Genomic DNA, 25,630 nt, shown 5'->3' on the forward strand with positions numbered 1-25,630 from the left:
GCAGCTGAGCATCCCACAGGCTGCCTTCCCTTCTCTGAATACATCTGCCCAGCATCAGCCCCACCCGGCATGGTAGAGCGGTCCAAGGCCACCAGCGTTCCTCTCCTTCAAGTAAGGGAAAAGGTGGCATAATTCACCTCCAAGGGAGGCTAAGAGGTAGCTCACAGAACCCTGGGGAAATGGCACAGGCTCTGAGGGTGGTTTGACAGGTCAAGGACCAGTCTGAACCAGCAGTTGGCTCCTAGATCCAAGATGAGTAGATGAGCATGCTGGTAAGTGTGTTGTGGGAGGCCATCTAGGGAGAAAGCCAGAATGACATTCGGAGATCCAGATGTATTCGGAGTTACATCTTTTGAACTATAACAAAATGCGCTCTGCTCTGGCACCCCATTATTGGAATTCTGGCTTTTCCATACCCCAGAAATGTGAGGGCATGAGAGTGTCACCGTGTGTCTCTGTGCCTCGTCAGCTCATCTACGCAATGTCTTCCCTGTGCCCTACTAGCTTTTTATTCTGCTCCATGCTCAGATCCAGGCTGTATGAACCTTATCGGTGACATCCTTGTCCTTCCACTAACAGCTGGTCTCCGCCAGAGTGACTAGGCTGGAAACTGGAGGAAGGACAAGAAGAAAGAGGTGGCATGTCCCTCTTCCTGTCTCCTGAAGTCCTTTCAGGCTTCGGGGTGGTGAAGCACCCCTACTCCCACCCCTCACTCCCCCACATCCTGCCTCTTGTTAGCTTCCCTCCACTGTGCATCCTTTAAACTATTCTGGCCGCCTCTTTGGAGAAAACCTTCCTCTTCCAGCTGTCGTCCTCGCTGATCTGCCCACATAATCACCCCCGGAGCTTGTGCTTAAGGCATTAACCAGGAAGCTGAATACAATCTCTAATCTGATTATAACCAAACAGATATTGGTGAGAGTTGGAGCTGATCCCCAGAACATTTGCAGATAGAAATGGGTTGGTGCAGGGCTTGTAGCCTATTAGTGCTAGTCTCTGCAAAAGCCTTGTTTGGGACTTGATGGGCTTCCTGCTTACCAGGCTCTTTCTTCTTAATGTGTGCACATGCGCACATACTGTGTGTGTGTGTGTGTGTATGCACATATGTGCACACACAAAGACAACCTCCAGTGTCGTTCCTTAGGGGCTATCCACCTTCTTCTTCTTGATATGGGGTCTCTCACTGGCCTGGAACATGACAAGTAGGCTAAGCAGGCAGGGCATGAGTTCCTGGGGAAAATTTTGTTGTCTCTAATTCCCCAGTCCTGGGATCACAGATGCATGAGACAAAACCCTGCTCATTTGATGGATGCCCAAAAAGACCAGAGAAGGATGTTGGATCCTCTGGAACTGGCAGTTATGAGCCACCCACTATGGGTCCTAGGAACCAAACAGGGGTCACTCTGGAAAGCAGCCAGGGCTTTTAACCCCTGAGCCATCTCTACGGCCCCTATATTCTCACATGTATAAACTACTTCAGGGTCTGATGTCTTTGCACATGGAATCCCCACTCTTCCATAAGTTATCCTCCAAAACTTAGCTCACCTAAACTTTCGGGGTGAGGTAAGCTAACCTTCTGACAGCCTTGCCTGCTCTCGCTCATACGTGGGCTCCATTATGTGTGTCCCTACAACTTGCTGGCTTCGATGTCCATCCTCCTTGACAAAAGGAGCACTCCCTTCAGGACAGATGCTGGGTCTTGCTCATCTGTGCACTGCTAATGCCTTGTGTGGTACCTTGGCAAGGCAAATAATCAGACACTTGAAAGTGTGAGCGGCCAATAGTGTGACTCTGCCACTTCCCCACGGATAGGGGGTTTACTGCATTGTTCAACACAGTGCTGAACAGCATCAGACCCTCACTATGAGTTGAGTTACTAGCTTTTATGGAAACTTGAAAGACAGGCATTTTGTACTGGAGCTTGCTAAACTCAAGTTCTCCCAGGATATCCACAACTATAGAAAATCTAAAGATGAGATATACATATGAACCAATGTTCTTTCTTCCCCACATCTGTGTAAGCTGTGGTCCTCAGAAAACAATTACAGAACTGTTTCATAGAACAGTTACCTCCTAGGAGTCTGAGAGCACCAGAAATGGTGCCACATTTGTCTGTGGATATGGAGATAGGTTTGGGAACAGGAAGTTTCCATGAGACTCCTCTGCTCCTACAGAGGTTAAGAGCCACCCATTTTGACAGTCTACAAGGATTAAATGTCTCCTGGTATTGTGCAGCAGGCACCGAGAAGCAGACAAGAAAGGGCACAACTCTCCAAAGACATTTTCTCTACCACTTTTATACCCGGATACTTTAGGTCTGAAAGTAAGGACAGGGAAAGAGAGGTCGCGCTTCTGTTTTGGTAGCCAGGAAACTGTACCTGGCGGACTTGTAACAACCAGACTAACAGCCTGGTGGCTGCCCGGTTATGCTGCGCCCAACACTGCATTTGCACCAAGGCCTCATCCCCTTAGGCTGCCCCCAGCCAATTCCTGAACTAGCATTGATGTAAAAACAGGCCTATCCCCAGAGCTAATGCGGAACTCCTGACAGCGTTTGGAATTCTCCTCAGATGGTCCCTGGTCCAAGACATCCCCGTCAATGCTCCTTCCATCATGGTCAAGAACATCCCCGTCAGTGCTCCCTCCATCACGGTCAAGCCAGTGTTGCTGTCTGGTGATCTTCAAGAGTTCACAGCTTCCCTTCCATTCTTCCCAAAGGCATCTTTGAAATGCTCACCAAATCCCTCTTGACTCCTGGCTCTCAAAGGACCAAAAGCAACACCTAGCTCATGTAAAACACCTAGACCCGCACCTCTAGCTCATGTAAAAACAGCCACACCTGGGTTTCTCGAATTCACAAAGGAAGCAGAGAGTTCTAGAAGCGTGAGAACGGGCTCTTGACTCTTAAGTAGAGGATGACTCACTGTCTCCTAACCACGGGGGCAGCACTCACCTTTGTCGGCCACCTCTACTGTCAAGTTGTACTCAGGGTTGTCTTGCTTCCTCAAGGAGCGTTTCCCTAGCTGGACCTTTCCCTCATATTCTTCAATGAGAAAGAGTCCATCTGAGGGAATTTTTGGGGTTTGGTCTACAAGTTTGTACTTCAAAATACTGTTGACAGTGTTGGCTTCATCCATGTCGCTGGCACTCAGGTACCCGATGCTGCTACCTGTGGAGAGGAAAGGACAGTCACTCACATGAGCTCTGTGAGGTTAACGCAGCTTCCTAGAAAACGCAGGGGACACTTTGGGGAGTGAACAAAGGCATTTAGAATTATTTTGGTTCCTCGCATTTTCTCATGGATGCTTTGTTGAACACTGCGGTGGATTAATTAACCAGTACTGGCAGAAAGTATTGTGGATTGAGAGAATTAACAAAAACCTGCTTTCTCCGAGTCCTAGAGGCTGGAAACCTGAAATCAAGTGTTGGCAAGGCTGCTCTCCTCCAAGCTGCTCTCCCTGGCTCTTTCTTCCTCCCTATGCATCTTCTCTCTGTACTTTGGCATCCAAATTTATCACAGGAACTCCAGTCAGATTAGATTAAGGCCGACCATTGGGTCCTCACCTTACGTGTCTGTATGTACGTTGGCGTACATGTACATACGTTTGGATGTGGAAGTCAGAGGGCAACCTTGGCATCTGTCCTCAGAAGCTACCCACCTTGTTTTTGTAGTTGTTTTCTTTTGTTTGCTTTGAGACAGTAGAGGGAATGCTCTCTACACACACACACACACACACACACACACACACACACACACACACCTGATATCCCACATGCCAAGGCCCTATGTATTCCATGCCCAGGGGGTCCAGAAGTCAGTGGATGTGATTCCGTGTCCCACCAGCCCTGGGAAAGTTCTGATAGATTCTGGGGTCATCCAGATCCATGAAGTGGGAACAGGAACTATGGGTTTCCTTACACACAGCAAGAATCCCACCTGAGGTTTATTTGAATTGAATGTCATGTTTGAATTGGATTACACCCTTCCCTTACCTCAGTTTACCCCACTGGCTCATGCAGACTCTTAAAAGGGGTGGGTTTTAAAGGGAAGTACTGTATCTGAGTAGTGCTGGGCACCCACAGGGCACATGGCCTAAATTCAGGGACCGTCATGATTTTGTCTAACAGCTGAGAAAACTTTGTGGCAGCATACATCCTCCCAAGGTAAGTATCCTGACCATTTCCTCTAGGTAAGCACGTGCGATGAGAAGAACGTGGTGTTGTTCTCTTCACAGGAAACTCCCATCTGCCAGAGGCAGAGTGAGGGCTGTTGACATCACAGACATCCCTTGGCCAGAGGTGGGTGGCTCTGGATGGACCAGAGTGAAAGGAGTACCCTCCCTCCAAGGGACTGAAGGAGGTGTATTGTCTATGCCCCTCACAAACTGCATACAGAAAATATATTCAGTTGATTTCTAATAGAGTTCCTTTTCCTTCAAAGACTTCCTGTTGTACTTTTACAAAACAAATTCTTACCTCTCAAGAAACAGGTAGCATCCTGAGACCCTGAACAATTTGTTTTACTAACAATGACTTTGCTGGTCTAAGAAAACTATACTATCATCTTCCCCCTTGAGATAGCCAGCCTCCAAATGGCCTTGACCCTCCTCATCTCCTGGATCGGTGCCCCGTGACTTCTGCCTTCCCGTCGTGAGTGGAGCCTAGTGCCTGATCTTGATGAGATGAATGTGACTCAACTGTTGGGACGTCACCTCCAAGTTCAGGTTAGAGAAACCCTGTGACTTCCACATCGCCGTTCTACCTTCCTCTCCCTCCTCCTTCCTGTCACCCTGAATCTGAGGCCCCAACTGAACTGTAATCAGATGCATGCTCATAGACACCAATGCAATGAGTGTCTGCCATTTTAAACTGCTAGATTTGGGGACAATTTGTTAGGTGGCAAAAGATAACAAATATAACATATGTGCAACCCCATATGAAGAGATGTGCAGTGTCACCTACAATGTCTGTGAAGGGCTTGCCACCTTTGCTCAGCACCGCAGGCCATCCCTGTTTCATTAGAGCAATAGTCCCACAAGTACTTGTTGGCTGATTTGTGTGACACCACTATACAATCATCCTTACATCAACCAAAAATTTCTGAGCTATGATCCAACCCTTCCCATTGAAGGGAATTGCTCTAAATGAAACAAAGAAGACCTCCACAGGACACAGGGATAGTAACCTCTGTGTGACATCTAACCCCGGGAGGAAAAGAATGACCACAAGGGAGGAAAACCCACTAAGCCACCAAGAGAGCAGCTGCTGTGTCAAAGCTGTGGAGCAGCCACAGCGGAAGCATCCAGGACACTGGTGAGAATGTCCATCGCTAGACACATAGACCCCGCCCACGAGGAGAACAAAGTTGCCAACCTCACAAACCGAGAAAGTACACCACTCAAACACAGCCTATGCATAGACCTCGTCCACAAGGAGAGAAAAGTTGTCTATCTCACAAACCTAGAAAGCACACCACTCAAACACAGACTACTCAAGGGCTCAACTCCAAGAGGGAAACAGACAAAAGTCCCAAATCCAGGAAGAGACAACGAACTCAGAAACCTTTAACATTCTTATAGTGTTGTTCCCATACAAACTTAACACCGTCAGGAGAGATAGTTTTTTCAAATGTAGAAAGATCAAAAGGACTGTAGGGATAAGTCCCGCCCCTTAGGGGGCGTGTCCGCCTCAGGCTAATGTTTACCTATAAATCTGGCGAGCGTGCTTGCAGTGCTTGCTTCTGCTTTCCTGGTCTCCGCAGGAACGGTGGTTCTGTAAGTCTATTTCTCCATTAAAGCTGTATATATATTTTTACAATCTGTCTGCATTCGTTTATGCCATTACATTTTGGCGCCCAACGTGGGGCTAGAACCCACGACCCTGAGATTAAGAGTCTCACGCTCTACCAACTGAGCTAGCCAGGCTTAACTGGGGTTTAACTTCACTTGCCAGCTTCCTCGGTTACCATTGTCTTCTAGAACGGGAGACTCAGGGTCAGGTTGAACTTGGTATTACCTACTCATTGTGGGGTGTTGGCCCAGGGATATAAATGATCAAGTTCTTTAGCGAGTTGGATGAGGTTTTATCTTTCTTTACAGTGAGTTGTTTAGTAGTCAAAGAAGATAACCGAAAAGAAAACCTGGCAAGGGGGACGCTCCTGGGATGCACCAGGATGTTGCTATACAGTGATGGAACTATGGGCGGTACTGAGGGTGACTGCCATTAAACAAGGGGGGGCAGGTAACGGCAGTCATAAAAGTCCCAACTGGAGGACTGGAGATCCTGCTTATTCCAAACCATTGTGCCCGCATGACTCTCCCGATACCTTCAGAGTCTGTGCTGCTCTAGCCATGAACAGTGGCCTGCAGCGAGCAGCTACCTGACGTTCTGAGGCTAGAAAGGGCTCACAGAAGCATTGAGGACAGGTGCACAGCCTCGGACATGGACAGCTATCGTCTCTTACCCACTATTTCGTTCTCCTGAACTTCAAACACAGTCATAGCCGGACATATTGGTGGGTTGTCATTAATGTCAACAACTTTCACATGAACTTCCACAGGGTATGCAAGTAGTTTTCCACTCTCGTCCTTGGCAGTCGCATAGAAAAGGTGCTGCAATACCAAGGTCAGAATTAAGACTCCTCCCCGTCCACTTTAATAGGAAGAGGAGATGATACTTCGTTCACCCCCACCGGCATTACTGTCAATGAGAAGTGGGGGGAGAGGAGGGGATAGAATGGGCTGGGCTTGTGGGAAAGTTAGCCAATCTCTGAGAGCTCATTAACTTCTAGGGTCTAGAGCACGGGTTTTTCAGTGCACAATTAACTTTGTCCTCAACTGTGAGCAGACATAAGATTTGTCTCGTCCCCTGCCAGACTTTCCCTCTTACTCACTGATTCTTTTTCCTCTCGGTCCAAGGGCTGAGTCACATAAATATTTCCTTCCTGGTCAATGGAGAATGGGAAGTGCGGCAGCTTCTCCTTGTTGACTAAGGAATAATAAGCCCCCGGATCATTCCACTGCACCTGTGTGGCCAACGTGCACAGTGAGCAAAGAGGTGTACGGGCAAGCACACTGAGAAGGGATGCAAACAGCTTCTTGGGTCTCACTTCAGAACACTCGCAACTCTGTCCGCATGTCAGTGATGTCTTAGGACAGCTGAGTTGAGCTTTTACAATTCTTCAACCCAAACTAATTTTAAAAACAAGCAGACAAGGGAATTCTTCCCTCCATGAAAGAATCCTTGCAAACACATGGAAGCATCTGTAAGTTGTTTTCTTCTAGAACTCTAACTGGATGTACCATCCATTTGTGAAGCAAAGCGTACTTCACAGCTGGAGTACTCGAAGATTAAACCATGATGCATGCTGAGCTGCTAGAATCCACAGTTAAGATGAGTTAAGACCAATAGAAGATGCCTTAGACCAGGGGTTCTCTACCTCCCTGGTGCTGTGGCCCTTCAATATGGTTCCCCGTGTTGTGGAGATCCCCAACCATAAAATTATTCCTGTTGTTACTTCACAACTGTAATTTTGCTATTGCTATAAACTGTGGTGTAAACATCTGATAAACAGGATATCTGGTGTGTGCCCCCTGTGAAGGGGTCATTCAACCCCCAGAGGAGTCTCGACCCACAGGCCGAGAACTACTGTCTTAGACTCTTCATTCATTTTGTAGAGACACGTGCATAAACGAGGTGCATATCTGCAAATATTTAAGTCTGGAAGACTTCAGGAATAAAAATAACTGCTAATCCCCAGAGTTCTTTTATAAACAACAAAAAAAGTACATTTTTTAAGACAGGGTTTCTCTGTGGCTTTGGAGTCTGTCCTGGAACTAGCTCTTGTAGACCAGGCTGGCCTAGAACTCACAGAGATCAGCCTGCCTCTGCCTCCCGAGTGCTGGGATTAAAGGCATGCGCCACCACCACCCAGCTAAAAACAAAAGTACTCTTACAGTAAGACCTTTTACGTAGACAGTGCCTGCTTCTCTGACATTGTTACTGACAACACACACTGAGAGTTTCCCACATGCCACAGAGCCCACTACAAAGCAGTCCTATTTCACACTACTTGATGTGAACAATAAATCACTACATCTCCTTCTAAAGTGAGTATGAGTTAAGTCTCCTTTCTGACTCTCTGTGTGTGTGTGTGTGTGTGTGTGTGTGTGTGTGTGTGTGTGTGTGTGCGTGTGTTTCCTGCCGGTGATGATAAACTCCAGAGATGTAGGGCCTTGGCTACTTAATTTTCTTTGTAATTACATGATGTAAAATGTATCTAGTCAAACAACAAGAAGACAGTGAGGAAAGGTCTGTTCACCACAAGGTATGGATCACGGTCAGCAGTTAGCTGTTGATGTCCTCTGGATGCTACCTGGGTGATTTTGATGGGGTGTGGCTCCGTTGAGTTTTCGGTAATCTCCACCTGTCCCGGTGCTTTCCAGATGTTCTCCCTCACAGTGATGTCCACAGATGTGGTGTGACTGAAGGAATTCTCATCTTGGCCCCCCATGTCCTTTACGGAGACCACCAGGTTGTAGAAAGAGTTCTTAGATGGATCCAGTTCCTGGGATCCTAAAGTAAGTAGGGGAGGAGAAGAAGAAAGGACGCATCTCCGAAGGTGGCAGGCCTTCCCCTGACTGAGATTCATGAGGGGCTGGCTTTGACTTACCTTCTTGGGTGAGCGATATTGCTCCAGTTTTGTTGTTGATCTGAAAGTACATGACATTGTTGACCAAGGGAAGCTGAATGACAATTTGATAAAAAAGCTGGCCATTGAGAGTGTTTGGATCATCCATGTCTGTGGCGTTGACATACATGAAAGGCTTTCCTGGTGAGAAAGCACACACAGAGAAAGAGAATTAAAGCCTAAACCGTCTGTATCTAATTTTGCCTCCTGAGATGCAGAGATCAAACAGGAGGAAGTGCTCGAGTCCCTAAGAGTGGCGGCATTAATCTTCTTGTGGCTCCCTCTCCCTACAGTAGGGTTTCCTCAGAGTATGGTCTAGAAGCCTACAGGAGTCCCTGGGCATAGTTCAAGATGTTTATGATGTTAGAAATCACATGTGAGAAAGACCCGTTTAAGAACAAGATGATTTGATAGGTTTTAATGTAAAATAGAACAAAATAGATTATTAATGAGGGCTAATCATCTATAAGAAACACCCACTTTCAAGTTTCGGTATTAAATCAAAGAATGTCCACGATATCTGAAATAAAGTTTTTCCTAAACTACAGATCTGTATGAGGTTAACTTTTGTCACGTATGGCTTCAACAGGAATAGCCTATGGGAACAGCATGAATGTAGAAACACACCATTAACCCAATTGTTTTTATTCATCCAGACATTAAAGAAATTTGCAAAGATTCAAGCAACGTCATTTTTCTCACCAAATTATTTTTGTCTTGAAAAATACATTTTCTTTAAACTCTCTGTGTTCTTTTTAATTATTTAATAAACAAGTGTTTTTGTTTCCAGGCAGTAAGTGCGGGCAGATGTCAGGCAGTGCTGCGCTGGACTCCCCGTGTGAGAGCGTAATTTTGAATTTTCAGAAATTTTTGAGCTGATTACTTTTAAATTTTTTATAAGCTTGCTTATAAAATGGTGCAAATAAAAATATCATACACTAAAACTAACTAGACCCAAAGTCTATAAAACTCATTTATTGATAGCACCAATAATTTGGAAAAGGCCAGGGTAGAGGATTTGTATCATGAAGCCTTGCAAATGCCACAAACCACTCTCCTCTCGCTCACCCCGGGAGAGGCAGCCACTAAACACTGGACCAGGAAACCATGAGGTGTAACTCACGGGTTCAAAAGTTTGTGTGAGTTCCCCCCGACTTGTAGTTAACACAGAAGTCCTGAGCCACCAAATTTTGAAAGTTACTTCTCTAGAAGATTTGATTCTTGGATAAAAGGGATGTTACTGTCTGGAAGATTCTGGTGTAACAAAGTTTGCATGTGTGAGTCGTTGGTATGCCACCCAGAGACAAGGGACGGGGACTGCACAGCTCTCCCTGAATGGTTACTCGTGGGTACTGAAGACTGAGAAAAGGAGAAGATTGAGGACACAAATGGCTAACTGATAGGAGTTGATGGAGCTATCAAACGGAGTAGGCCACAGCTGGGGACAGCCATAAGAAAAGGAACCTACAGCAGCCCTAAGCATCCCACAAGCTGTGGAGGAGCAAGCTCGTCTTTCCAGACAATTCTCGGGTATTCTAGGGCTGTATGGCGTTTGAAAGTCAGCTAAAAAGGGATGTTTTTGCCCCTCCAGTACGTTTGGCAAGCTCTGGAGACTCTTGAGGATTTACTTTGTTTTTATTATGCAGGGAGGGTGAGCATGTGTGCACTAATGTGGGTGCCCACCGAGGCCAGAAGGCAGTGGACCCCTGGAGCTAGTTACAGGCGATGGTGAGACACCCCTCACGAGTGCTTGGAACTCAGCACAGGTCCTCTGAAGAGCAGCCGGGGCCCTCGCTGAGCCGTCTCTCCAGCCCTCCTGCAGACATTTTTATTGTCACAGTGTGGAGTGGGGGGTGTTTCTGCCATCCTACTGTACACAAGCCTCAGCAGGACCAAGGATGGCACTCTGGTCCAGAGCAAGAGGTACAATCACCCAACACTCAGATCGCCACAGAATGGGCATAAGGCAGGAGGTTCTTGAGGAGGGATAGTGGCCACTGTCAGTCACACAACCCTGCTCTTCAGTCACGCCCTTTCATCGGTATGCAGACTAGTCAGGCTCCTGTCTATTACCTGGACGAGAGTTCTGCCTCACCGAGCCTTCATATTTTGACTGGAGAAATGTGGGTCGGTTGTCGTTGATGTCCTTGACTTCTATAGTGATGGGGACTGGGCCCTCCACTATTTTTCCTTGAGAATCCAGGGCTGCAAGCTGTTGTTGAAGAAAAGAAAACTGCCTTAGTGTCCCTGGGCTTCAGATCACGTGCCTAGAATCACTCCCAGGACCAATGGTCTGGTGACTGCAGAAGAGAAGAACCCACAAAAGCCCACAGTGTGTGCTGCTAAAATAGGGGTCCGATCAATTCAGTCAGCCTGAGGACGGCAGCGGCTTTCCAGCCGCGATAGTCCTGGACCCAGGGCACATCCTGCTATAGACAATGGTGTGCCATGACTCCTCAGAGCTAGTTCAGTGGTCAGCGTACAAAACCGTGGCAGAAGGTGACAGACCACTGCCGGCTTGTTCTTTTTCAGTTATCTCTCTGCCATCCCGCCATTCAGACAACCACTGGGAGGCTCTGGGGAAAGGGAAGGAAGGGTATTTCCAGTAGGCCTGACTGTCCATTCCTCTTGCATTCTGGGGCCCCAGTGGCTCTGCCCAGCATTGATGCTGTCTTCATTGTGGGTGTGGATCCCACACCACAGCCACAGGCCAAGCACCAGGGCATATCAGAGGCTTATAGCTGGGGTTCAGCCCCAGGACCTGAATGAGTAAGGTCATCTGAGGACTTTGGCCCTGTAAATTGGATTACTCTTGTCAAAAAGCCACACCCCTCTGTAGTTGGTTTTAAGGCAGAATGGGAGGAAAGAAGGGAAAGAGGGAGGGTGTGAGGGAGGGAGAAAGGTCATACGAGGACTGCACAGTTTGCCCGTAACTTCAGGAGGTGCTGGGGGGCTCCAGGAGCATGGGTGCTAAAGTTCCAGCGCGCTGGCCTCAGCTCACCTGGAGGTGATGAACAGCCCTGGTTTCTCTGTCCAGGGCTTTGGTGCAATACAGAAGCCCATCTTCTATCATAAAGATACCATCTGTCTCCCCCGTTAGTTCAAACTTCACAGCTGGACTGTTGGCTTTAAACTGAGAAAAAGAAAAACACCGATTAGACCCTGAGGGAACAGATGTTCTCGAATCTGTAGAAAGTCGCTGGTTTCAGTATTTTATTTATACAAACGCTGAATAAGAAGCCCCAGGCCCTTTACAAAGGTGTATGCCGAAAGCTTGCTGTGCGTTCCTTACATAGCGTTCAGAACACGTTTCTCCCAGGAAACGATCGCACTATTCAACATAGCACAGAAAGGTTGCCTTGCCGTAAACTGTGGCTGAGGTGAAGATTCTTTTCACTGAGTATCTGAGAGCTATGATGTTACCAGAATCTAAAACCATCTCTGCTGATGCGGCCTTATTGCTGGAACAAGAGGATGTCATTTAGCTCTTTCCAAGTTGTGACCAAGATGGAGATGCAAGGTAAAGCTAAGGAAAACAATCCTATTCTCACGGTGACTTCTTATGATGTGGAAAAACTGATCAGCCATCAGCCACTACTCATGAAGTAGTCGTAGCTCCTTTCAGGGCGATAGCTAAAAAGTAGGAATTTTACATAAAACTAAGAATATATAAAAGTTGCCCGACTTTTAATATATAAATTAATAATTTTAAGTATATCTCATAGGTATCAGACTATAAAGAAATACATATATTATTGATGGAGTGTAATTTATATAACCTCTCTGGAAATGACATGAGGCTCAAAATATATTCTTTGGCGGTAAACAATGCTATAAAAAGTTTGCCTTAGAAATTTTAAACATGAATCATATACTTAGTCTGCAGCAAACAACTGTGTGGCATCAACTAAGTAACTGCTACATGTTGTAAATATAAAACTGTTCCTGAGGAAGCCGTGACATTGAACTCACTAAGGATCTTAAGTGTCCTATTTTAGATCCAGAGCCAAGGGAAGCCATCTCTAGAGGACTAGGAAAAGCATTAAAACAACGTCTTGCCAAATAGGGAATACTGACACAAGTTTGTTTTTTTAAAAAAAAAAAAATAAGAATTCTGGACTTGAAGGAATAAAAATTTGAAGGAGACTGAAAGAATATTTGACCTAGTAGAAAAACTAGAGAACTCGAAAATGGATGATTATCTACCTTAATTTCAAAAAAGAAAGCAACAATATCAAAAAAAAAAATGAATGTCTGGAAAGGCCAGCAGGGCACCACCAAGCAAGTGCACACGCGTGTGTACGAGTCCCAAGTGGGGGCAGTGAGTGAAGGAAGACCTGCTTTGTGACACTGAAAACCACTGAATAATAATCCCATCTTTAAGTTTCTTATTTGTGTGTATCTGTGTGATGAGACGGAGGATACGGGTGCAGTACCATGCCTGCGTGGGTCAGAGAGCAGTTTTGGGGCGCTGATTCTCTCTTTCCACCTCCGTGTGGGTTCCAGGGATCAGCCCCACATCATCACACACTCACACACAAAAAAATATAAAAAAAAAAAAAAGATTAGGAAAACTACCTCTTGATAGTATCGCATGGGAACGGAGTTTCAGCAGATGGATTTGGAGAAGCATCAGCATTTTTGCACTGACTTAAGCAGGGCCCTATTGCTCCTCACTGGACTACTGGTCACCCAAGACCCTCCCACTCTTCCCCTTCAGCCTGTGCTCATCGGGATCACAGAGTTAGCCTGTACCATCACGAATATATGTAGGGAACACCTTTCCAACGAGCACAGGATTACGGGCCAATCTAATCTATGCTGAGTCAGCAGCTTGCAGACTTTGTGTTCCCCAGCTTCCGTGCTCAGCTCTGGGCTGCCAGTCACCTTCTTGCTCAACAAACATCTCTACCATCTGAACCTTACTGATCCAGTGGCTCCCTTCTATACCTTCTGACTCCAGCACTCAGTTCAGAGATGCTGAAACCATCCTGGAGGTCACCCACTACCATCTTCCTTGAAAATCAATTCTGCAAATGGTATTTGAATTGATACATATTACATATAGTAATTGATTCAATGTATGTGAATGTATATATATATGTGTGTGTGTGTATGTGTGTCAAATATATATATACATATATATATACTTGTGCATGACAAATATTTGTGTTGTTTGTCAACTTCAAAACTAAACTCATCACTTTTTTCCACTGCCCTTTGACCTCCAGCCTCTCATCAGATTGTCCCATGCATGGCTTTGAGTTTCACTTCCTCTGCTGACCACGAAGCTCACAGGGTAGGAGCTCTTTGGTGCTCCTGTCGTGTGGAAAGGGGCTTTGTGTACAATAGATGTTCTGCTTACGCTTAATTTTAAAAATGAACAAAATGCCTAATGTGTAGAGTACTGTAGGCGAAGGAAATGAGTAGAGATGCTAGGGGACCCTAACCTGTGCTCCCTTCCCTGGCAGGGTGGAAAATGAGGAAGCCATGTGCTGCAGACCCCTGCCTTCTCCCCAGCTCTGTCCAGCTTGCAGCCAGAGGAGGGATCTTTCTGACCAGAGACTTTAGTCAAGCCCATTTGTGATGGGATACTGATGAATTGCCATATGCTGTTTAAGCTTGTTGAACACGGACTCTGGGAGCAAGGAGGGTTCCTGTCCCAGATTCCAGAATGTTTATGTCAAGTGTCCTCAAGATCTGTCAGAAATGAGCTGGCCTCTTGACTCTGTGACAAGGAGGCAGAAGGAGAGCGGAATAGCACAAGAGTCAAAACTCTGTGTCCTGGAGAAAGGCTAAGAGCCAAGCTGTTCCCACCCAAGGTCACTACTGTTTGTCCCAGTTATAAAGATGCTTGCATGGGGAGAGAAGACAGAGCCCATCTGTAGAGAGAAGACTCTGCCTGGACCTTCTGATGCGCTTCCAGGGCGTTTCAGTGTCCTGAGGAGCTTCGGTTCCTCGCTCAACCTTCAGGTCAACCCTCAATCTGATGCTGTGTGCATGGGTGGGGTGTGTGTGTGTATGTGCATGTGTATACGGTTTTGTGTTCGTGTTCTCATATGTGTGTGTGTGTGTTAAGAGTTCAATATCAGGAGTCTCTCTTACTATTCACATTATCTCAATGATGCATGTTGTGTGTGGTACATGTACATGAGTGTGTATGTATGCACACAGCGTACATGCCCCTGCGCGCACACAAGAAAACCAAGGAAGAACATTGGGTGCCTTTGCCTGTTGCTCTCTGCCTTACTGCCTTGGGACAGTCTCTCACTGATCCAGAACTTGCTATCTGGGGCAGGCTGGCCAGTCAGTGAAATCTCAGGATCTGCCTCCCTCTTCCCCCATCTAGGGTTACAAGCACCTGTGACCATGTCCAGCTTTTTATGTGGGTGCTAGGATTTCAAACCCAGGTCTTCGTGCTTGCAGAACAAGTGCCCTTACCCCTAAACCCATCTTCCTATGCCCCCTACACTCTATTTTTCAAGACAGAGTCTCTCTCTGAACCTAGAACTCACAGACTTGGCAAGACTAGCTGGGCCAGCAAACCCCAGGGATTGTCCCAGCTCTATCTCTCCAGTGATGGCATTGTAGGGATGAGCTGCTCCACCTGGCTTTGTCTGTGTGTGGCTGCTGAGGATCCAAACTCAGGTCCTCATGCTTCTGTGGAGAGCGCTCTGTTTTATCAACTGAGCCGTCTCCCTGGCCCCTGCTGCTTTCCATGGGAACCTACTCACCTCTCAGGACTATGGCTTGACTATGAATCACCTGCCCCAAAGGCTCATGTGCTGAAGCCTGGTCCCCAGCTCTGGGTGCTGATTGTAAGGGTGTGAACATCATTAGCAGACTAAGTCATCAATGAGCTCATTTGGGGAAGTGGGGACTCAGAGGAATGGGTCACTGGGAGGTGACCTCTAGAGTACACAGGTCATTGCTGGGCCCTCCCTGCTGCCCCTGCTTCCCTCCCCCACAGGCCAAGCAGTTTTCCTCCACTGTGCCCTACCTTGCCACAGATCCATAAAATGGAGCCAAGTTACCAGAGATTGAAACCTTGAGTCAAAATCTGTTCTCCCCTGAGCCATTTGCCCTCCACCCTCTAGCTGGTCACCATTGTTGTTTGAAAGTGAAATGCTGCCCAAGGGCTCATGTATCAAATTCATGATTGTGAGGACTGTAGGGCAATTCCAGGAGGTAGAGGTCAGTGGAGGAAGGGCATCACTGGGCCCCTAGGATGAGGCTTTGAGGTTTTACAGCCTGATCCCACTTCCTGATTTCTCTGCTTACAGAGTGATGCGCTGTGACTATCTCAATCCTCTTCCACGTCTTCAGTACCATGATGGCTATGTCCTCTCCTGCACTGTGAGCCCAAACACACCCTTGCTGCCTGAATTGCCAGGGCATTTGTCACAACAGAAAACGAAATGAAAAGTGCCACTGTGGCAGAAAAGATGAATAACCCGTCCAGCATGCCCCGGGCAACCCACAGGCCAGGGCATCAGCCTGCGTGCAGAAGAGGTGGACGGGGGGCACACCAGGCTATGGCCGCACAGTGACGACCCGCCTTCAAACATCTCATGGGCCAGGCTCATTGTGCAGATGTCCTACTGGTCAAAAGGCCAGCACCGCCCAAAATCAGTACCTTTTCCACTCAGGGCAGAGGTAGAACCACAATGCCAACTCCCTGTGATAGGAACAGAAGATCTGGCCGCAGGTACAATTAAGGAAGCCTGTGTGAGGATGCCGGATGCAACTCACAGGTCGCTATACCCACCCACCTCTGCAACTCAGCTCCCAGAGTCACCACTGATAAGTGCTGCCAGCCTCCATGTTACTCCCCGATGTTCCAGAGAGCTGGGAACAAAGGTCCACTGTGGGCAGGAAAAGCCGAGGTGGCAAAGATCAAATGCAGCTTTACCTGGAAGATGATTTGGTTTGATTCTTGGCCTTCAAAAATAGAGAAGGTCATAGGTTTCAGGGGACCGCTGAACTTCCCCTCTTGGCCATGGCTGCCCGCCTGTTAGTAAAGAAAGAGAAAATGAGCACTTACTGTGAGCATAAGGGCGTCACCTGGGGTTTCATTAGGGGACTGTCCTACCCTGTCACAGTAGTCTGCCACGAACTTCCCGTTGCCTTTTCCCATTTAACCAGGAGAGCTGCCATCCCATGGGGAAGAATCTCAACTCCCATGTTACCAAGGAGACTTCCAAGAACGCAGCCCAGAGGGCAGCATGGGTGTGAGAGGCAGGGACTTAGCACTTTGACCTAACTTAAGTCTGTGGCCTCCCAGGAGCCACTCCCACGGCTCTGCCAGCCTTTTGGAACACCTCCCACCACGTCTAATATTCTCTGACAACGTTTGTGCCACAGTCCCAGCATCCCGAATGGAGTTTGTAGTCATCTCAAAGACAGTTGAGTTTTAAGGGGGAGGGGTATTAGATAGTTTAGCGTAATGGTCACTTGGCACAGGGTCGCACGGCAAATTCTAGTCAAATGGCAACTGTGGTGTTAAGGAAAGCTTAAAGCGAGCTCACAATTGACCAGCACTTTATGTTCATTTAAAAATAATAAAATCAAAAAGTGTTTACTTCAAACAGTGGTTCCTCATGGTTCGAAAGTCCAAAGACCTCAGGAATCTTAGCAGCCTTCAGAGTCACTGGAATCCAGGCCAGGAGGGTAAGGAAAGTCTACTGTTGCTCAGCTGGTATTCACGGGAGTCTGTGCTAAGTGCTTTAACCCTGGCCATGACCCGACCTACTGGGGAAGGGTAGTGCAGCGAGCCATGTAGGCATGGAAAAGTTGTGTGCCCACAGAGGAACTAGAAGCTGGATTTGAACCTATAACTCTAGAACCAGCCTTCTCAACCCTAGGCATTATTGCCTTCAGGGGGTGAAAAGGTGTTGGGAGGGAAGCTGGCTGTAGCAGGCGGGGCCTGAAGGTGTGATTCCCACCATTCCAAACCCTGGAGCATCTTCCAAGGCCAAAGGGATATCACCACAGTTCCTTACTACAGCTCCTGAAGGACATGGGGGCAGAGTAGAGAGGGTAGAGAGGCAATCAGTCTTACACCCAAGACCAAATTTCAGGGTCCTAGCCGGGCTGCTGGCGTCTCCTTCCTAGGTGCTGTCTGGGCCTCCATTGTATGGTGAGCTGAGCTGGGTTAAGTTAGAGTCAGGCACATTCATGACAAGTTTTGAAGTGAAGACCATTCGTTTCCCCTTCTTCAGGGAGAAGAAGTGGTTGCTTGCCACCAAGCTACTTCCTCCTGGGAATAACCCAGTCAGCGCCCAAGGGGGGGGGGGGGTCCTGAACTGCATCTCAGCCACCAAATGTTGACTAATTGACGCTGCTGGTCTGATTTTACAAAGGCAAACGAAAGCAAGGGCCTTAAATTTTGCTTCTCTGGCAGTTTCTCTGACAAGCTGCCCTTAGCCACCGCCAGTCTCTTTGCTGCCTCCCACCACAGACAGAGGAAAGTCAAGCATTCCTGATGGAAGCTGAGTCCCATACTTCCTGTTCCTGACAGGAATGGGGAGGTGGGGAGGGCGATGAAGAGGCTAGGTGTTCATTTCCTGGTGGGAAGGACAGATATGGCTGGCATTTTTGCCCGGCCCTGTGGTCCTCTGAGAGGCAATTGACTTTGGATCTGCTACTGGAGCAGTCACCCTGAGCTGTGAGGAGACAAACCAGCTAAAACGATAGGGGCCCAAAGAGAAAAGCATCCCGCCTCTGATACACCAGGTGTGGTTGGCCCTGCCCTGAATGTACCACTTGGACCTCCTGCTTCTACGAGAAATAACCCTCCATTTATTTAAGCCCAATTTCCTGTTATTTGCAGCTAAAAGCATTTTTAACTTCCACAATAATTTTCTAGACTTTCAGCCGCCTCCTCCTCTATGAGATTTCGGAACCTTTCCCTCCTTCTCAGGTCTCCTCCAGCCCCATTACTAGGGAAGGGAAAGCAGACAGGAGGACAGGGAGGGCACAGCTGTCCGCTGTCACCTCGGTGGGTCTAAGACAAGGGCAGCATTTTTTTCCTGCGGCTCTCCCAGCAAGCTCCGAGGCTCCACTCAGACCACCCAGCAAGCAATCAGCCTTGCAATTACCCACACCAGTGGAAACTTCATTAGCCCACAGAGCTCACAGGCCGGGTTCCGTTTCCCACATACAGACCAGCTAGCACACTGCAGGGAAGGAGAGCCAGGTCCAGGGTTCAAAGTCGCATCCTCGTATCGGAGCAAATCTGCCTTCCCTCCCATTAATATGACTATTGGGGCCATAAAGATTTCAAAATGAATGTGTACATTATGAGTCAACAAACCACACCACCAAGCTGAGATGCACGGCCTGGTGGAAGCGGCAAAAACACAAGACAGTTTTCATCCCGAAGGAGAAATGCAAGTCACCTCAGACACCAACAAAGTATCGCCATCAAGTGTCATGCTCTCTCCGACCTCAATGCTGCTTCCTAATTCGTAACATGTGATTCATTTCCAGCCCAGCTCCCAGCTCTGCCTTAGGCGCTGAGGCTGCAAAGGCAGCTAAAATGACCTCCTTCAGCAGGAAGGTCAGGGTCCATGTGGCCGTAGGTGCTGGACGTTGAAATGTCATGACGCTGATGGCTGGTACCTATGCAGTGCTTAGGCCGCTCTGCTCTTTGATCCAAATGCTGAGATTAAACCCATTCCAAAGGACAGAAAACTGAGGTTTAATATCCAAAGTGACTCAGTGCATTTCATATCATGGACAAATGGCAGCCATGAATTTGAAGCTGGCTCATATTTTACTGCCCTGCTATGATAATGTGGGTAGAAAAGGACATTTGAAAAGCTATGAAGAACAGAGTCAGACAACGGGGTTTGGTGTGACCTTGAGACTTCTCCTGGGGACTGAGCAGTGGTCCCCATCTCAACCTTGAAGGAGGTCCTGGAAAGCTCTCGTGGTTCTATTTCACAATGTAAAAAAACTAGGCATGGGGGAGTGCTGGAAAGACATATGTACATGTGTTAAAATGTGCATCTGCATTATGTATAATGTATGTGAGTAAAACCATTAAACATTCAAACTATATAGGCCATAGGAGGCATTTGAAGTCTTAAAATTTGATTTATTGGTTTGAGGTGCCAGAAAAAAGGAAGCAAAATTTTAGGTGTAGCAATCTAAAACTTCCTTTTATGGAAGAAAAAAAAAGCAAAAGTGCCCCAAAAATCGTGGCTCATGAGACAGTGAAACTTTGGACAGCCTTCTGCACCTCAGGGACCTTGCGAGTAAAGCAGAGACCATCTCCTGCTGTCTCCCAAGCTCAATGGTTGAGGCCTGGCTTCCTTTCAGTTACACGCCCAAAGCCTGTCAGACAATAACAACAGCACAAGACATGGCTAAAAACAGGCTTAACTAGGAACCTCTGAGCCACTTATGAAAATAAAAATACAGCGTATAGAAACATAAGAACGGGGGGGGGATAATTTTTTGATGTGTTTCTGTGACTCGTTTTCACGGTTGTTTAAAGACTAGGTGACAGACTGGTAGACACATGGCTGCCATTCCAATCTGCAGGCAGAGGCAACGGTGAAGGGTGTGTCAGGTTTAAACTCTGGGCTGTAGCTCAGTGATGCTTGTCTGTGTACTAGGGCCTGGGTTTGGGCCTCAGTGTCATAAAAATAAACCAATAAAGCCACAAACATTGAGCTAAGCCATGCCCATGGCAGGGTTTATTGGCTTCTAAGAAGTGAGGATATCGTGTCCCCATCAGTGATGGGCAGCCATGGGGCTTGTAGACCCTTTCTTAGACACAGCCTGTGAGAACATATCACACCCATTCTATACGATGACTTAATTTTGATAGGCTACCTTTAAAAAAAGCAGGGATGACTGTTCTTTACATGGTGTGGAGCAGAAGGACGTCAGAAAACTTCGTAAGAACTCCCTTTGTGCTTACCAAATAAAGTGTGAGAAGACACAGGAAGTGGAGCCAGGTGGAGGCCATCTTGCTATCTTCTCTTGGACTCCTGGGAGGGAAACAGAGATAAAGGACGTTAGCTACCGGATTGTCAAATCATATCTATACAACACTCAGAATCTTTGGGGGATATCCTGTCATCAGCCTAGCAAAAGAGCATCCCAAGAGGCCAGCTCTCCACTGTGTGGAATGACCACTCTTCCAGAAACTTCTCTAGCCCTGTCCAAAGCAATACACCAGCCAATGCCCCAGATGGGCTCTGTGATTTCATTTCTGTAATTGCCTTTCTCCACGGGAGAGTCTTAAATCATAGGCATAACATATTTCTTTCACCCATTTTTGCTCCGCGTTTTGTTTTATGATTTTTATTTGTTCCCCCAAACAAGAAGATGTGCTGCAGCCAATGCCAGGAGAGCTAGGTCAGAGAATTTACACGGTTCAAAGCTGCAAATGCGTGAGCTGCCTCAAGTGCAGGGAGGCCAAGGCTGTCTGCAACCCTCGGGACCTCGCCAGCCGCCTCCTCGGTCTTCTGACTATTAATGTAGCCTGTGTTCTTCATTGCTCCTGAAGAACCCATGCTCTTTTCCCACCCCTCCTTAAAGCTCACATTGCACAGAAATTTAACTTGCATCCTGACATGTGGCATGACGAACTGATTCCAGTACTCAAATAAAATCCCCACCTGGCCTGCTAGGGAGCGTGACTGCCTATGACTATACCAGACAGCCAAAGTCAAAATAAATAAAATTTGAAAGAACAAACAAGAAATCAAAGCATGTATTCGTTTCACTAAAATCCCAAGCCAGTTCATTGCTATACTTCGGGATTATAGATGATGCCTGATTAGTTCATCTGCTTATGGATTTCTATGTTGACTATGTATTACTAATATCAACTGAATAGAAAAATGATTAAAACTTTATGGCCTTAGGAGGAACATGCTATCCCATTTTAGCCTCACCAGAGCCCTGGGAGACAAGAACAACATATGTCATCACCTTCAGACCTCCTGGTTGAAAAGCCCTTTGAGTCAGCCCAGAGCGGGGCAGATAGTGGGTTAGCCAGGCCGCCCAGGCTGCTGCCCTATCTCAACCATAAGTAAACAATTTCACTGCTCCGTACCCCAGTTTCCTCATGTGGAAAATGCCTCATGATTACATAATGACAGGCGTGAAATAAAAAATAATAAGAAATTCTTGTCGGAATGTTAAGGATGAGGAAATCGGACTCTAAGTTGAGCAATCTGCCCGAAGCCCCTTAGGTCAGAAGTGGCCTGGGCAGACGTCTCACAAGAGAGGTGAACTCCAGACTCCAAAACTCCAGAGCTTCCTTCTGTTTCTTCTTCTATGCGTATGTGACGAGGCAGCGGCAAAGACACACACAGCCACACAGGTGGAGGCATTTATACAGTGCACTGTCCTCACACACCATCTCAATTAAACACCCTCTCCTGAGTTCCTATGGCTATTTTAAGAAAAAGCTAGAATTATGATTCTTCTTGAGTCTTAGATTCCTTAAATCCTTGACTGTTTAAAATTTAGCTTTTCTAACAGAATAAATTTGGTAGACATGCCAAGTATTTTAGATTAAACTCATTATAATTAAATACAAACAATGTGTTTCTTTAACTATTGAGGACTGCTTATTTGATCTGGGAAAACATTGAAACAAATTAAGAGTGTTCCATATTCTAGAATAGTATGATAGGAAAGACAAAGACAAAGAAATAGTAAGATAGAAAATACATACATCCACAAATTCCTAATCTACAGATTCAACTAGCCACAGGGAAAAAAAAATACCAGAGGTGGCCGGGGGCATGTGTCAGCCTTACACACATAAGAAAGTTGTTTTTTATCATTCCCAAAGCCGGACAATGTAATGATTTCCGTGGCATTACAACCAACCAGGCACTCAGGCTAGTGAGATGTCCCAGACAGAAAGTGTGGTACTGAAAAATAAGATTGCCATGAGTGAGTGACAAGAAACCATCATGTCAAGCCAAGTACAGCAGACTTGGAAGGCAAATGCTGAATGTTTCCCCTTATATGCAAAACCTAGTCTTAAAATGCAATGCGCCTGGCTGTGGTGCACACTGTAATCCCAGCACTCGGGAGGCAGATGCAGGCAGATCTCTGGGAGTTCAAGGCCCGCCTGCTCTTCAGAGAGAGTTCTACATAGAGACAGAAAACAAAAAAGAAAGTGATATGTGTGTCTGTATTTCTGTATTTGTATTTGCAAGTCATGAAATTAGAAAGGAAATTATGAGAGAGGAAGGAAGAGATTTAAGGGGTATAGGCGGTAGAGTGAAGTGGTACAGTGAAGAAGACCAACAGGAAGGGGAAAGGAAAACAGGGGAGCCAACCTTAAAAGAGCACTCAGGAGGCAGAGGCAGGCGGATCTCTGGGAGTTCGAGGCCAGCCTGGTCTACAAGAGCTAGTTATGGGACAGGCACCAAAGCTACAGAGAAACTCTGTCTCGAAAAACCAAAAAAAAAAAAAGTTAATTATTCTTAAATGAAAGCCAATTGTGCGTTTAGGTAATAGAAGCTGGCTTGGAGTGTACAGGAGGAGGCGGGTGGTTACCTACATGGCACCCTGTTACCTAAGGGCCTGGATCTGGTATGTGTAGATGTCGTAGATACAAAAAGGGTCTTCATGGGTACTGAGGGGTGTGTGTTCTTAAGCTTAACTTCCTGTTTAACATGAGCAAAATGCACACAGCCAGTTATCAACCTACAGTTTCCTGATACAAGTGAAACCGAGCTGAGACACGGAGTCCTGGTCCTCAAATTCCTCCCCAGCCAGGGCCTTCACAGGCTATGCCCGCTCTCTGCACTTATCTGCCACTCCCTCCCCACACCCTGGCAGCCCATGCCCTTTGCCCAGATCTGTGTCCTGCACACTGATCTCCTTCCCACCTGCCACAGGCCTGGGGCACAGACAATGAACAGCAGGATTTGCTTAACAAAGTCTCTGTGAGCTCCCTTCTCACTCTCCCTCTGCCAACAGCGTCCAGCTCACTCGTGTACTGACAGATGTTCAGCCAGGCTTCTTAACTGCGCCAGATAGGACGCATGGGTCTGCCATTGCAGAGCTGGGCCCTGCTCATCCTCCCTTCAGGAAGCCACCCTTGATCTTTAGACAGAGGCCTCTTCCTTCTAAACATCCTCATCTTCTTATTTATCATGTATTGACTGATTGATTTATCTATCCTTTATTTACTGGTAATGGTAATACTGCCTCTAATAAAAAGTAAAGACCTCTGGAGTAGAGATCTTGCTACTTTTTTAACCTCCCGGAGTGCTCCGTACCATAACACACATATAGTGAGATCTCAACAGATGTGGGTTAGGTTCTACAGTATTCATCACTCCCTAACACAGAAAGCCTATTAATTTGCCCTCATCCATAAGCCTTCAGAATAAATATTATTCTCATAAAAATAACTATTCACTAATTTGAAATTTAAAGCCTAATCTTCAGGCATAGCACATTAATTCTTTTTTATTGATGAAAGGGGCTATTTCTCTGTTAAATGCAATAATAATTTTTGCTCCAATAAATGGTTGAGGAACAGTTGGAATATGTCCTCTTCCACTGAACTGATTTTTTATTTTTTGGATTCTTGAATCATTCAAAGAAATACAAGTTGAATGACAAAAAAAAATCAACATTAATAAAATGAACTTCTTATCATCGTCCGGGATAGTGATCCAAAGACACCTGTTCGTCATTTGGACATGGCATTGCCACTCCCAGGACAGTTTCCTGTGGAGGGAGAAACAACCACTTGCCACATCTCTGTAAGGGGTGTCACGTTGTATCTGAGGACAATCTTCCATGCCATGAAGTTGTAAGCCGCCCAGTGGAGTCTGGAGACTGATTGGCTGGGGTCAGGCTTCTGCACTGGCTCTGGCCCCTCGCTCACCAGTGAGAGCTGGAAGAGTCAGGATTAATCCTGGAACAGGGTGTGCCATCCTGCAGCCTGGGCTTTCTCAGTCAGAGCTTTAAACGCCCTTGGCTTGAACACCTCCTCTCACAGCCCCCTCGTAGCCCCCAGATAGACCAGCGAGACTGCAAGTGGCAGCCTTCCCCAGAGGATTGGAGCGAACTAGGCCAAGAGCTTTGTTCTCTCACACAGGTCTTGCTCTATTTCCTCTTTGCAGGAACATGACTCACTGGGTGACTCTCAGACCCTGGGTCATGAGGACTCTGACCGGAAACCACTGAAGCCGCCTGAAGGCACTGACATCCACTCACAGGACACTCAGAGAGACCACCTGAACAGGACTTAGTTGACTGTCCCATAACCCCGTGGTGTCTCCTCTGAAGGGATGGCCGAATGTCTGCTTGAAAATTTGGCTATTGTCAGGGTCTCCCTCAGGTGCAAAGACAGGTTCAGACAGTTCCTATGGTAACTATCTGAAAGGCCAAGCTTACTTGCAGTGACAAAGGTCAAAGGCTCTGGGCTCTTAAGGAGTTTTAAATTGAAGACCTCAATCACCTCGCCCAGCAGGTGGCTTATCAGGACCTTGACCTTGAATTGGAACCAGTCCGTCTTAGCCCAGAAGTCACAGGCATCCCCGCAGACTACACAGGATCACAGCACAAAGACAGTCGGCACTTACTGGAAACAAACCACTCGGCTCTGAGGCTTTCATATGAATTATCTTTTTCCCCCCAGAGGAACCCTATGAAGCAGATATCACATCATTTGGAATGAGAATAGCAAGAGGCTAAAGTCTGAGTGGTTAAGAAGCTCGTCCAGGGCCACCACACTGCCGCATTCATCTCCAGGCCTGCACTCTTGACTGTGGACTCTTCTACCCAAGAGAATCACTTTCATACACTACGCCCTTCCACAAATTTAAAAAGATTTTGCTTGTACTTCATGGTTGTTCTTCCTCTTCCTACACTGACGTGACTCACCCTACCCTAACACACACACCTCATACCGTGCCAAGGCCAAGGTTGTGTCAATCTGAC

The 25,630-nt window shown here is 46.9% G+C and overlaps 1 protein-coding gene across 3 annotated transcripts in view; it reads right to left on the reverse strand.

Annotated features, from left to right (window-relative positions):
* Cdh17 (cadherin 17) overlaps positions 1 to 25,630 on the reverse strand; it is a 62,412-nt gene that overhangs the window by 17,764 nt on the left and 19,018 nt on the right. For 2 of the 3 annotated variants that reach the window (XM_075966958.1, XM_075966959.1), the window contains exons 2-10: positions 20,622 to 20,691; positions 16,602 to 16,700; positions 11,691 to 11,822; positions 10,763 to 10,901; positions 8,672 to 8,830; positions 8,375 to 8,574; positions 6,893 to 7,024; positions 6,464 to 6,611; positions 2,954 to 3,169 (exon numbers count right to left, since the gene is read on the reverse strand). In XM_075966958.1, the coding sequence (XP_075823073.1) occupies positions 2,954 to 3,169; positions 6,464 to 6,611; positions 6,893 to 7,024; positions 8,375 to 8,574; positions 8,672 to 8,830; positions 10,763 to 10,901; positions 11,691 to 11,822; positions 16,602 to 16,700; positions 20,622 to 20,691 (1,295 nt within the window). Of the gene's footprint in view, positions 1 to 2,953; positions 3,170 to 6,463; positions 6,612 to 6,892; positions 7,025 to 8,374; positions 8,575 to 8,671; positions 8,831 to 10,762; positions 10,902 to 11,690; positions 11,823 to 16,601; positions 16,701 to 20,621; positions 20,692 to 25,630 lie in introns of those variants that run through there. The other variant, XM_075966960.1, reaches the window with a different exon arrangement.

Source organism: Microtus pennsylvanicus, chromosome 3 (assembly GCF_037038515.1).
Source record: "Microtus pennsylvanicus isolate mMicPen1 chromosome 3, mMicPen1.hap1, whole genome shotgun sequence".
Lineage (NCBI taxonomy): Eukaryota > Metazoa > Chordata > Mammalia > Rodentia > Cricetidae > Microtus > Microtus pennsylvanicus.